We start from the raw sequence: 14,869 nt of genomic DNA, 5'->3' as shown, positions 1-14,869 counted from the left end.
CAAAATAATATACAGTATATTAAATAAAAAAATAGGTTTTTTGCTTTTGATAACAGCAGAGAACATTGTGCAATTCTAGTATAGTAGATAGTAACAGAAAGGAATTTATTTTAGAATTTTTCATTACCTAGGCAGATTTTTCATCTTGCAAATACAGTTTCAAAGGATAAATGACATTGTTTGCTGTTATCTTCCAATTGTGACCAATTTAAAATGATGTATTTTTCTTAAACATTAAAGTAAAGCAGAAAAATCCTTTCTGTTACCAACTCTGTCCTGTTACCGTTGTGCTGTTACTCAAGATTCTTTCATGTTACCGACATATCTGACTATATTTACGTATATTTCTAAACCTTTTGTATTGCAAATGCTAAAATCAATAATTGGCATTTGATAAACTATTGCAGGATATACTAGTAAACCACAAATAGTGTCTTAAACTTATTCCTTATTCCCATTAGAAACTTTTTAAAATTGATTCACTTTGGTAACAGGAAAGAACTGGATTTTTTTTGTACCATTTTTAAAATAGCCATTGTTTCCTTATTAAACAATTGTTTGAATTACAGACAACAGTTCCTAGATCCCCAATGTGTGTTCTTCGATTTGTGCTATTAAAATACTGGGTCTAAAAAAAAATTTGTTGTTTTTTCTTATTTCCCAAAATTAGACTTTTTCAGATATTGTCTCATATATAATATGATTTTTTTTAATATATTTTTAATTTATTGATGGTGTGACAAAACAAGCATTTAGAATTACAATTTCATCCAGTTTATTTTTAAATTGCCGGCCTGATACATGAATTAAAGTGCGTATAAAACATTCCACTAAGAAAATCTGTCTTTTTAGATTGTATCAAATTTTTACATCTTGAATTATTATCTTTATATCACATATAGATCTTATTACATTCAACCTTTTTTAACGTATGTTCGTTATTCATAAACAGATAAATTCAAATAAAACCGGCGTACTTTTATTATTTTTTTTTTAAATCATGTAGGCTTATACTCTCTTAATAAATATATGGTCAATTAATTTGTATAAAAGGTCTCTATAAATATCCCATACATGGCACTTGTATTGCATATTTATATGTGCTGTACATATGTTGGATACATTTTTTCTTTAATAACTGAATATTACAAATACAAATAAATATACAAATATTTTATTGGCACAAACACAATTACAATAATTGGCAATGGCCCATACAACTGGTATACAAATAGTAATAATGCATAGAATATCAATAGGCATATTTAGAACAATATCATCGAACGATATCAATATCATCAACAGTAAATGATTAAAAAAAAATATATCAATTACATAGTTGGTCAAACATATTAAGTATTGAAAATAATGACAATATTAATATGTCACAGTAATATTATGAACAATGATTATTAGCAATTTTATAGAGTTTGTTCTGCTTTACGCAGGTTCAAACTGTCTGAGATGAAAGAGGAAGTTAATTTTAGGATTGTGTATGAATTATTATTTAATAAAAAGATTATATTATTTTCATGTTTTTGAAATTTTGTAGGATCAACGATTATATTTGAAACTTTATGGTAAAATATGTCCCTCTTAGTTGAGTATTTTTCACAATGTAAAAGAAAATGTTTTTCATTTTCAATTTGACCAGAATTACATACAGAGCAGTATCTCTCATTTCTGGGAATATTTAGATGTCTCCCTCTTTCAATCATCAGTGTATGAGCGCTTATACGGATCTTACATATTGCAGCTCTGTCACTTCTGTTTTTTAATATATCAACATAGGGTGGTCTTCTGCCCATTATGTAGACACTTTTGAAAAAGTCTAACTTTTTGGATTCAAATATATTTGCATTTTGAACTTGCAAACATTGGTCATTAATTCTTTGTTTAATAGAATTTAAATTACCTTTAACATAATTAAAGTTATTGATGATATAAGACATTCCAAGTTCATTCAAAAGACTCTTGACCTTTATGACCCAAGGGTTTGAATCTACAGATTTAGTGAATATATCATATGCAAAAGAATTTTCCGAAGAAATTATATGGTTCAGGTAGTTGAATATTGAATATAATATTTTATTTTTCAAGGGAATTCTATTAAGTTCAGCTCGACATCCATCATTAGATGCCTTACAGTGAACCCCTAATATGTCTTTGATAAATTTAACATGAAGTTTTTCAAATGGATCAGAGTCTTTAAAATGTGAATCCACCCCCCAAATTTCACTACAATATGTAAGAATGGGAGTAACTAAACAATCAAACAATTTTTCAAGAAGTCTACATGGGTTGTTGAGACCTATAGTTTTCTTTATTTTATAGTATGCCTTCCTGGCCTTTTCCATTAGAGTATTCACAGCAAGGCAAAAATTGCCATTATACTTTAAAACAATACCCAAGTAACAATAATTTGTTACTGTTTCAAGATATGCATTATCATAAGTAAAATGGTTTAACAATGTCTTGCCATTAGAATTAAATATCATAATTTTTGATTTATCAGTATTAACTTGTAGTTTCCATGTTGAACAATATTCATGTAAAATATCAAGAGATTTTTGTAGACCCTCTTTGCTTTCAGATAGTAAAACAATATCATCTGCATATAAAAGAATGTTCAAAGAGGTATCCCCAATAGCAACTGGATCCGTATGTTTGTTATCAAGATTACCTACTAGATCATTTATAAAATAGTTAAAAAGAAGGGGACTCAATATTAAAAAGGTACTGAGCACTCCATATGGAGGTGCTCCTAATATTAGAGGAGGCTTGTACGAAGAAGAAGAATAATATTGGGGAAAATTGGATCTGTGGAAATATTACAAAAGATGTCAAATTTACAAAAGTGCCAAAAATAGGTAAAGGAAACACAAAAAATAACGTTTCTTGAAGAAAACAACAAAAAGTCACTTGCACAATTATTTTCCGAAATGACGGAATTTGACATAACACCGCACAAAAGTCACGAGGTTCATTTTCATCCGGGAATCTGTTGGTAAGGACCATCGAAGGGAAGCGTGAGGATCAAAACTAAGGGGCTGAAACCCCACTTTTATACAAGTATTCGCTTTGGTAAGGATACATAAAGTAATTGTGAAGAAAATGGATCATATTTCATCCAATTGTTAGATTTGAAATCCTTGATTAACGTTCGTTTCTTTCACATGTTCACTCACGTTCAGATCAAAACAAAGCAGTCAGTGCGAGTTAAAAATATCGTATTTTCATCAGTTAAAACATTTACTTAGCTGGTGTTTGTAAATCTGAGTCTAGAGCTGTTTATATTTTTATGGAAGAAACAGATTGAATGAGAAAACCGTCTGAGTATCGGTGACAGTTTAAAATAAATCTATTATTTATATACTGTGTGTATCAAATCCCTAAAATTAACCATCTGAAAGGAACAGGGTATTTCCCCCCCCCCCCCCCACCCTTAAAATCTTATTATAACATTTTATCTATGGGGTATGCTAAGATTTTCATGTCTTACTAGTATTTCCTAGAAATTTTTGTGAAATGAGTCAGAATTAACAATAGCCGAATAGGAAGGGGAAGGCAACCTTATCGCTCACTCAGCATTAGCAGATTACTGGACATCACAAAGGTTCCTTTAAAATGTTAACGTCATAATTCGAAAAATGTCAACCGGAACAAATTTCCAAATAGTTATAAGGTGTATTATTACTGTCAGTCTCAGACCTCCAGTCACAGTCATTACAGCTGAACAGATGTGCTGGGTCAGCTCTCCTTTACCCGCTATCTTCGATGAGGGTTTACTAATAGATGGATCAACTTCTTACTTCTTTCAATGACAAAAACCAATCCAACGCTGTGAAAGCAGCCATTGTGAAGGCAGTAAACAAACCAAAAGAACTTACCAAAACTAAAATGGTAGCCTACCAAAATGGCTTCCTCTGCTTGTTCCTGACCCACTGCAGAAAATATTTAAACGTTCACCAAACGCCCTGGGGCACCGAGCCGACCGTGGGAGGGATGTTTATCCAGTCAAGGTCATTAAACACTTCCATCATCTTAGACGTCAAAGAATTGTATATATATTTTGAAACAGAATGGAAACGCTACTCAAGATCAATCGGGGCCCCCCGTGGAGCAATAATCCATGTCTGTTTCAGTCAAAGTATGTAAGTAAGTAAGTAAGTAAGTAATTTTTATTGGTTTAAAATCCAAAATTACAGGATTGATACCAAGACAATACAAATTTGTTATACACAAACATACAAACATATATATATCATACCAATTTCATAAACATTATATGAGGAGGTGGTACCACAAAGTTATTTAGTGCTTAATAAAGCATTTCTAGAAATGTACATGTCGCTTATAAATTTAACAATAATTCTAATTATATCAGTCTCAACACATGTATACAAAAATTTAAATCTTGCTTCATTAGTCATATTTAAAAAAGAGGGAACTATTTCACTAATTTTGGAAAACAGTTGGTCTCTAATTATATTTAGTTTTGTACATTTTAAAGTAAAATGAAATCCAAGGCTACGTGTTGAAGACCGTACTTTGACCTATAATGGTTTACTTTTAAAAATTGTGACTTGGATGGAGAGTTGTCTCTTTTGCACTCATACATAGTAGCACATCTTCTTATATCTATTACGATATAGTACTGCTGCCATAGTTTCTGCTTCTTGTAATGTTTGTCTAGTTTTAGAGCAATCAAATATGAGTAAACTCATGATAAATTTGTGACTACACGAGGGAATAAATACAGCAGTCAATTCTGTTGTCTGATCTCTGTTAGCATTGCATTGGTACAAAATTAGTGTTGGATAATCGGTTGAAATTACCAACCGATTATCTATTACAATCGGTTGACAGCAACCAACCGACTATCGGTTATAATCGCATCATAATACCTTGCCTTTTTTTTTAAAATGAAATCATGCATTTAGTCTCATTGTACATGTCTAATGTGTATATTCCATATCATTGTAGAGTTTATATATTCATATTTGATCTTGTGTTTCCTTTTCATATATTCTGGCGTACTCAATTATAATCCTGGTACCTTTGATAACTATTTATTTAGCAGTTAAAACAATTAATTGATAAGAATCAAGATTCATATTGAATATATTTTATCTCATAATTACAACATTAATTACCAACAGTGACACTAACATTTCTAAATTTCAATAGTGTAACTCACAATACAATTTCAATATAACATAGCTGTATAAACATTTAAGTGCTTCTAATTAAGAAAAGATATATGAAATTTTTTAACTTTAAAAAATTTAAGATTAACAGAAAAAAATAAAACAATGCATTTGCATTATAATATATACAGTAAACAAAGCCAATGTCTGTTAATTCGTGTAGAATGCTTTTTTTCACTTTTGTGATCATTATTTTTCTGTCAATTGTGTCATTCGTGCGTCTGAACTTATAATTGCAAGAATGCGGAATTATTACATAGTTGAACAGTATCCGATTCGTGATTCTTTCATTTTTCAATATGGCAGACAAATTTCGGAAAATTTACAAAAATAAACGATGTTTGGCAAGCAGTTTGGAAAGGAATATGACGTTTTTGATGCTACAAATGGATAAAACATTAATAAAAAGCAATTTGCAACACGTTCTAATGAAGCTAAGAAATTATTTTGTCTAAAATCAGAATGATTTTATGTACTCTCTCAAGTAACAAGTAGAATCTACCGGTATTGGAAGAAAGTATTTCATACAAAGTTATTTATTTTAAATAACATTCCACCAATCTGCAAATATTTATAGTCAATGCATTTGTCACATTTATAAAGAAGGAAATTTGTTATGTCTTTAATTATAGGATGTTTGACATTGTTATTGTCATCGATTCTGATATTTTTTGTTATTATTTATTTGACTGCGCATATAAAATGCAAACCGCAAACGGACCGGAAGTTGATAAGCTTAAAGTCCGGAAACTTTAAAGACAATCGATTAAACAAAATCCCAATCGATTATCGACATCGCCAGGCCCAACCAACTGATTTCCGACTTATTCCGATCATCGGAACAACACTATACAAAATGTAGCGTAAATAAGTAATCCATAATAGAAAATAATGCGTATATTTAGCTTCTAGAATTGCTGATACATTTAAAAACAGGGTGGAGCTACAAAAATAACATTCTGGTATTTTTGTCTGAACCAAATGCCAGGGATTATCTTTTAAATCTACATAAAATTTCTAATAAAAAATGAGAAACAGGACACATCTATGAACTAATTATTTTTAAAACGAAAACCATTGAACAGCACATCTTTTGTCCAGGTACAATCCAGGCTCATTGTACATGTAACTTCTTACAGTTTTCAATCTAATACTTTATTTTTATGTAAGGTTTCATTATGTTTATAAATAATGTGTGTTTTATATATCCTGGTTTTGATTTTTTTTTAAACTTTTGAAGCCACAAGCCCAATGGTGGTAGGCCTGTAGTAGAAATATTAACATGCCTGGGCTGGATCAGTGCCCAAGCTCAAGAATGGTTGTATGCAATTCATTTACAACTCCTAGATAAAGATGTACCGTAGGTTTTCCAAGGGTCAATCATGCCACTTGAAATTCAAACTTAGAAGAAATATATTCCCACATTGATTGACATTATACAGATTTGTTAATATAAGATTTAAATGTAAATTAAAAATACTGGCGTTTAAGATTTAAATGTAAAAATACTGACGTTTTGCAGGAAATCCTCAAACTAGTCACTTAATTCAACATGACAGACAAGGATGAAAAGGGAGATGAGGAGAAGATGTACGGGGGTTGTGAAGGACCTGATGCAATGTATGTCAAACTGGTGTCATCTGATGGTCATGAGTTCTATGTCAAAAGAGATCATGCACTGACATCTGGAACAATCAAAGCCATGTTAAGTGGGCCAGGTATGTACATGTATACTATTACCATAAGAATATAAAAAAGAAGATGTGGTATGTCATAATGATTGTCAACGAGACAACTCTTAACAAGAGACTAAATGACACAGAAGTCAACATTACTTAACAACTATAGATTACTATATGGCCTTCAACAATGACCAAAGTACATACCACAAAGTCCGCTAATACAATACAATAGCAACTAAGATAAAAAGAACATTGAATGCTTAAAACATTTCAATGCACATTTATGAACATTGTAGAAAAAATTACTTGTTGAAAATATTGAAAATGAGATATACAATGTAGATTGTATAATACAGTAGACATTCAATTTTAATAGGGTTTTATGAAACAGACAGTGATTACAGCAACTACTGCTTACTATTATTATTTTGATTTTAAAAGACTGAACAGAAATGTGAGCTAGTTTAGTAGTTAAAAAAATAAAAAGCATCATACAGATACATGTATATGTATCAGCTATCAGAATGTTAGTAATTATTGTGATACTCACCTACATTGACCTAGTAGCATTATAAGCATTAATAAAACCTTGCAATAATTGATAAATTCTGAATTTACAGTTTGTCACATGCTGTTCTGAACATGTAGGCTACATTAACTTATATTTTTACAATCAAAGGGAAGCCACTCCAACCACTTTATTATCTGTACATTTAATTTTTTTTTTTAAGCTATTGCATGCATGATAATGGAGAGAAACTCATCACATGATTTATCAACATAAGATGAGGAGGGAAGGTGGGGGGTACTTATTTATATCTAAATGAAATGATTTTGGGCTAAAGCTGTCTTTTTGTTTAATCCCAAAATACTAACAAAAAGATAAAAATCTTAAATTAGTAATACTAGACTACACAACCTTTTGTATTGTTTAACCTATAATGATTATGCATGTCCCATAAAATAAATTTCCAACCCTTATTTATGTCAGGCCTTCGACTTTAGTCGAAAAAGCGAGACTAAGCGATCCTACATTCCGTCGTCGTCGTCGGCGGCGTCCACAAATATTCACTCTGTGGTTAAAGTTTTGAAATTTTAATAACTTTCTTAAACTATACTGAATTTCTACCAACCTTGGACAGAAGCTTGTTTATGATCATGAGAAAATATCCAGAAGTAAATTTTGTAAAAATAAAATTCCATTTTTTCTGTATTTTACTTATAAATGGACTTAGTTTTTCTGCGAGGAAACATTACATTCACTCTGTGGTTAAAGTTTTTAAAATTTCAGTAACTTTCATAAACTATCCTTGATTTGTACCAAACTTGGAAAGAAGCTTGTTTATGATCATAAGATAGTATCAAGAAGAAAATTTTGTAAAAATAAATTTCCACTTTTCCATATTTTACTTATAAATGGACTTAGTTTTTCTGTGAGGAAACATTACATTCACTCTGTGGTTAAAGTTTTTAAAATTTTAATAACTTTCATAAACTATCCTTGATTTGTACCGTATTTTACTTATAAATGGACTTAGTTTGTTTGCCAGAAACAAAACATTCACTCTGTGGTTTAAGTTTTTAAAATTTTTATAATGTTCTTAAACTATCCTGGATTTCTACCAAACTTCGACAAAAGCTTGTATCTTATCATAAGATATTATTCAGAAGTAAATTTTGTAAAAAAAAAAAAACCCTTTTTCCGTATTTTACTTATAAATGGACTTGGTTTTTCTTCCAGTTAACATTACATACAGCTAGTCTGCAGTTAAAGTTTATAAAACATTTATTAGATTTATAAACTATCCTGGATTTTTTACCAAACTTGGAAGCTTCTTTCAATCAAAAGACAGTATCGAGGGGGAAATTTTTATTGATGTTTTTCCTCATTTTTGTTGAGTCTGCGATTAACAGCAAAAGTAGGCGAGACACTGGGTTCCGTGGAACCCTTACAAATTTTTTTGGGATACAAAGTAGCAATTGCTTTTAAGCAATCTGTAGACTTATACCATTGACTCAGGGCCATGCCCTCACGTCAACCATTTTATTATAAGCATCAAGGAACATCTCAGATTCTTGAGATTGTCTTGCTTTAAATGGTATAAAAAAACAAAAGGGTTGAGTTTAAACAACTGTCCTATATTAATGTTCTTCTCATAATCTTCATGTTTTGAATTTTTGATATTTCCCTTGACTTGTATGCGTGTTTTTAACAACACGGAAAATCAGAATTAAGCAGTATTTATATTTAGTGTTTTTATAAATTTAGAAACAAGTCAGAGGGAATTCCCCAGTTTTGATAACATGCGAGAGTTCTCTAATTCCGATCGATAAATCTACTTCTGTCATATAAGAACTGTAGTGGAGTTTTCTTATGAAACTGATATTTGATATTGTACTTCCATAAAGAAATGGAGGTCGTTTAATTAACATTTAATATATGTCCTTGCTACAAATCACAAGTCTAGGGTTTGTTTACGTAAGTATGTGCATGTGTATAGTTTTCTTGACTAGAAGGGGTATCAGGCCGAGAAAAAATTAATCGGAGTTTCCGGTAACCCGACCGACCCTGTTTTTTAGGCCCGACCCTAATTTTTTTACTGAATCTTCAAAAAAAAAAAAAAATGGTATCAACCGACCCTGTTTTTGACACAGGCTTCTGTTTATTGACATAATAATTTATCTAACTTGCTTCTACTGGCACAGAAAGCCAGTAAAACATTTTATTAATGTCAAAAGGTATCCAAATAGGTTAAAATCAAAGAAATTTGCACAGCAGGTGCTTCAAAAACATTGCAAATGGCACGAGATCCTTTCTATGTCTGTCTGCTATTGAGGGTTATTGTTGTTGCATAATTTGAAATCATATGCATCATTTAAATTAAAATAAATGTAGTCCACAACGTTAAGGTGTAACTAGAACACCCCTTCAGCCAAAATGGAGTCTTCCATATTATCACTTTGTTGTCTCCCTTCAATAAGTAACTATCGTCAAACGACGATTCATCGAGAAAAATTAACTCGTTCTGTCGATAGACGTCATATCATATTAAAACGGATCGCAATTTTAACAGAGTACTGTGTACGGAAAGGAGTCATGCCCACTGACCCAAAGGAAATGAAATATTTAATGAGTTAGGAATGGGGTTACACCTAGAATTCACGTAGGAAAATGGGTGATAAGTTATGAAGTGAAATACCTTCTCTCACTCTCAGTGACTGCTGTGGAAAGTAAACTTGGAATTCATAGTACAAAATTAAACACATTGTTCATACACTTGTATCGAGGATTGGCTATTTTTAAAGTTGAATAACTATTCAGATTACATGTACGTAAATTACATTTTACGAGCATTTTACACGCGACAGTCTGCACCAAAAACTTTTTCAACTACTAGTCCGAAGACCAATATTCTGACATTTTTCTTATTTGGCCATACAAAGTTTTGCAAAAACTTACTAGTCCGATGGAAATTTTACTAGTCTGGGGCATCGGACTAGTGGCTAACCGTGCAGACTGCGCGATGTAAATTATTATTTTTGAAAATAATACTAATACATGCATCAATGAAAACAATGGCAATCGTATCCCTTAGAGCAATCTTCTCTTTGATTAGGTAGTACATTAGACATTAGAAAATATTTTAATTTACCAATCATGGGCCCTTGTCAGGCAAGATACATAAATATCATAATGCAATAATTTTTATAAAATAAGCAAGGTTTTAGTGAAAATATACAAAGAAAAAAAGGAAAATATGAGCAATATAGGATATTATTACAGTATGAAGTGTTTGATAGTGTAATGAGGTTGACTTTATAAAAATAGATATAAAGTTTATCAACAAAAAATAAGGTTTCTTATTTTTGTCATCTGCATATATACATATAGCACAAGATTTAATTCTTGCTAGAAACCTATCAAAACATGATTGATGCAAAATTAGACATACAATTACATATATTTATGTAATAATGTCTTTTCTGATTATTATTATAAACAGATTATTAATTGTATGATGTACATGTACATCTCTGTTAAAGATGGCTTCTTTATTTTCAACATTATTCTTTTTGTTTTAGGACAGTTTGCCGAAAATGAAACAAATGAAATTAACTTTAGAGAAATACCGTAAGTACACAATGTATTTGAAAAAAGTAAAGCTTGCAGCAGAAAAGTTCTGCATATCTTTGCTGATCTATCTATTCACAATGTATTATTCAAATGAGAAGAAAAAGATAACATAACAAAGATCACGGACATACATGGACATGCAAATGATTTTAACTTTGAATGACGGCTAAGAATAGTAAGATTGATTGACGAAGGAGTGTTCAGTAAAAAAATACATGTACCATATATATTCTAATAAACGCCCCGGGCGCAAAGACAATTTCCGAAAGGGGGGCGTCAATTAGAGAAACGAATTTCGTACCTTACTTCATTGATCTTTACCTGAATTTTGTTGAAACAGACTATAGTAACATACACGTGTTTCCTATTGTCTCCATAATCTATAAATAACGTTTATTGGTAATGTGACCTCATCAAATAGTTTGTTAAAATTTTCGAATGAACAAGCGTGCACATCAATGGAACATAATTTCATAATTTCAACAGCGTACTGTGTAACTGACAGATCTATTTTTGGAACTTGTTCACACTGTGTTGGATTATCAGAGTGATTAAAACATGGGCATTATTGATTTTTCGTTTCATGTTTCTGAGTGACCGGGTCGATGTCTTAGCAATATTGTTATGGATAAGTTTCAATTTTATTTTTTAACTGCAAAATGGGGGCGTTTATTAGAAGTCAAAAGTTCTGAACACACGATTTTCAGTAGGGGGCGTTCATTAGAAGGGGGGGCTATAAATAGAATAAATATGGTATACTGAAATTTTGTTATAAAAATACTCTGTAATACACATGTATTTATAGAAAAGTCTACAAAATAGCAACCAAAATCTCAAGAAGTTTGTGAACTATTAGTAGACAAATTGACTAACACCCCCAGCCTTGTCTTGGTATTTTTGTTTATGTTTAATTGGTTTTATTAACCGGATTTTTGTGGCAAAAATGTCGGTTATTGATTTGGGGATGTACGTCGGGCGGCCGGTAGGTTGGGCGGGCGGGCGGCAATCAAATGTTGTCAGTGCATTAACTCATGAACCGTTCAACCAAAGCTTTTAAAATTTTGATATGTTGTTACTGACAACTAAATGAAGGTCAAGTTCAATAATGACGATTTTGACTATTACCGTTCAGGAGTTATGGTTCTTGAAAGATTGAAAAATGGAGTTTTCAGTCGTGTCCGTGCATTTACGCATGAACTGTTCTTCCAAAGCTTCCCAAATTTTCATATGTTGTTACTGATGACTAAATGGAGGTCAAGTTCAATAATGACGATTTTGACTTTTACCGTTCAGGAGTCATGGTTCTTAAAGATTGAAAAATGGAGTTTCCAGTCGTGTCTGTGCATTTACGCATGAACTATTCTACCAAAGCTTCCCTAATTTTAATATGTTGTCACTGATGACAAAATGGAGGTCAAGTTCAATAATGACGATTTTGACTTTTACCGTTCAGGAGTTATGGTTCTTGAAAGATTGAAAAATGGTGTTTCCAGTCGTGTCCGTGCATTTTCTCATGAACCATTCAACCAAAGCTTTTGAAATTTTTAGATGTTGTTACTGATGACAAAATAAAGGTCAAGTTCAATAATGACGATTCTGACTTTTACCGTTCAGGAGTTATGGTTCTTGAAAGATCGTAAATGGCGTTTCCATTCACGCTGTTGCATTTACTCATGAACCATTCAATCTAAGCTTTTCAAATCTTTATATGTTGATACTGATGACAAAATGGAGGTCAAATTTGATATTGACAATTTCCACTTTCACCATTCATCAGTAATGGTTCTTGTGATATTGCCAGGACACAAATAAATGTTAATAAATCCGGTTTGCTGTCGTTGTGACAGCCTCTTGTTGTAAAGATGATTTTGCTTAAAGTGTTGGAAATTTTTCTTCATCTATGCAAAATTTGCAGGAAGCTATTTCATTTAAGTCACTATTAATGTGTTTCTATTCGTCAACAATATCTGTAAAATTTTACTCACATTATAATCTTAAAAATGGAGATTGGTATTTTGACTCCTTCCTTTAAGTAAAGTCTCGGTACAAATTTCAAGTTCCTGTTTAGTTCTGGTTGAGAAACTTTCGGCAGTTACTGCCTTTGAAATTAAAAACTTAGATATTTGAACAGCAAAAAAATTGGAGTTACTGCCCTTAAAAGACAACTTAATATTTTTGTGTTTTTCAGAAACTATTCGAGAGAAAGTATACGTAATGTTCATTGAATAGTTGAAATGTTCCTCACATTTCTTTGTCAACAGTTTATTTGTGTGGTTTTTTTTGCTATTTTCTTAAAAACTCTTGATAGATACAGGGATCTTTTGAACAGCAAATATGATCAGCTAAATATTATATATTATATAAGATCTACAATTACAAACAAATTAACTTTGAAAAATCGATAGTAGACTGCTTGAAGGAGTTAAATGATAATGATCAATGTAAAATATATTTTTTTATTGCAGGTCACATGTTTTGCAAAAGGTGTGCATGTATTTTACATATAAAGTGAGGTATACCAACAGTTCAACAGAGATTCCAGAGTTTCCTATTGCTCCGGAAATAGCGCTGGAACTTTTAATGGCTGCTAATTTTCTTGATTGTTGAAATGTATTGTTTTTCTTTTTATATTGTGTTATCCTAAATAGTTTTTGTGGTTAAATTATAAAGTCTTAGAAATGTTAACCATCATATTAAGTTAAGCTTCCAAACTTGTGTAGCAGTCAGAAAAATAAATTGCATATCATCATAAATAGTGAAACACAGATTGCTCTTTTTTTGCCATTAAACAATTATAGCTTATAACTTACATAAGGGAAATGGTCAGATAATTTAGTTTAATTAACACATTTTTACAGAGGGAAATTTGAATGTGCCAATATTATATAGTTCTTTTAAATTTTCTATTTTATGTAAAACATTTATGTGGATGCTAAGGAAATCTCATATTTTATTGTTGTTTTCATTGATGTCTGCAATACTCCTTTCTTGAACCTCTCATAATAATACACAAAAGTTACAATAAATGTTTTGATAAGATTTGAGGTATGCATACATGTATGTGTGCATGTGTAAATTACTTATTTATTAACATGTAAATCATCCCACTTCATGTGTAATCTCTTGTGGTGTATTTATTCAGTTGCTACTATTTTTGTGTCAATTAATGTCAATAGTTTGATAAAGTCATATGCTGCATACTTTTTGAAGATTTAATTTTAGTTTCCTACACAATGTAATGTATCTTCCACACAATTCACTTTAAAAACCTTTTCCAAAATCTTGAGTTCTAAAAGTCAGATGTTTTATATTACTATAAAAAGTTATAAGTTGTAGAAAACAATTCTTGTCCATGTGTATTGCATAATTAAATAAATCTTTTTTTAAGTTATTATATGAATTTTATTCTTTCATGCTTTCCAATAATTTTCAACGGTTCCAGGCTTAGAATTTGATATGCCAGATTCACATTTCGTCTACATAAGACACATCAGTGACGCTTAGATCAAAATAGTTACAAAGCCAATCAAGTATAAATTGAAGATTTCTTTCAGCTTGTTGGAAATAGTTTGGTTCATAGATTGGTAAAGTTTGATCATTCCTGCCAAACAAACTTTGCAAATTAGTATGGGAAAAACAGTTTTTATATTGTGTTTGTCTGAAGGGCTCTTTGGGATTTTCCTTCATCAGGAAACCTCGAAATAACTAAATCAAGTGAAAACCTCAAGACAGTCAGAATATTTCTTTCTGTTGTTTGTTCAATGAATTAAAATACATGCTGGCCTTTATGAATCTAGCAGAATTCCAAATTATGTGCCAGTTTAAATTTGTTCAAGTGAGTA

At 31.0% G+C, this 14,869-nt stretch overlaps 1 protein-coding gene across 2 annotated transcripts; it reads left to right on the top strand.

The window, feature by feature from the left end:
• Positions 1 to 2,957: 2,957 nt before the first annotated feature.
• LOC143054005 (elongin-C) lies at positions 2,958 to 14,418 on the top strand. 2 transcript variants are annotated; one of them, XM_076226846.1, is made up of 4 exons: positions 2,958 to 3,084; positions 6,733 to 6,928; positions 10,976 to 11,024; positions 13,493 to 14,418. In XM_076226846.1, the coding sequence occupies exons 2-4, from the start codon at positions 6,763 to 6,765 to the stop codon at positions 13,632 to 13,634; spliced, it is 357 nt and encodes a 118-aa protein (XP_076082961.1). In that variant the 5' UTR covers positions 2,958 to 3,084; positions 6,733 to 6,762; the 3' UTR covers positions 13,635 to 14,418. The 2 variants fall into 2 exon arrangements, with proteins under 2 accessions (XP_076082961.1, XP_076082970.1); XM_076226855.1 differs by lacking the exon at positions 2,958 to 3,084 and adding an exon at positions 3,233 to 3,342.
• The last annotated feature ends 451 nt before the right edge of the window (positions 14,419 to 14,869 follow it).

Source organism: Mytilus galloprovincialis, chromosome 1, assembly GCF_965363235.1.
Source record: "Mytilus galloprovincialis chromosome 1, xbMytGall1.hap1.1, whole genome shotgun sequence".
Lineage (NCBI taxonomy): Eukaryota > Metazoa > Mollusca > Bivalvia > Mytilida > Mytilidae > Mytilus > Mytilus galloprovincialis.
Note: the sequence above shows the minus strand (reverse complement) of the source record. Positions and strands in the feature narration are given on the sequence as shown.

Bases quoted from the DNA above. Each gene is read 5' to 3' on its own strand.
- LOC143054005 (XM_076226846.1), top strand. From the start codon at position 6,763: ATGACAGACAAGGATGAAAAGGGAGATGAGGAGAAGATGTACGGGGGT. The intron at 6,929-10,975 runs GTATGTACATGT...TTTTTGTTTTAG, and splicing joins AGCCATGTTAAGTGGGCCAG to GACAGTTTGCCGAAAATGAA. The intron at 11,025-13,492 runs GTAAGTACACAA...TTTTTATTGCAG, and splicing joins ATTAACTTTAGAGAAATACC to GTCACATGTTTTGCAAAAGG.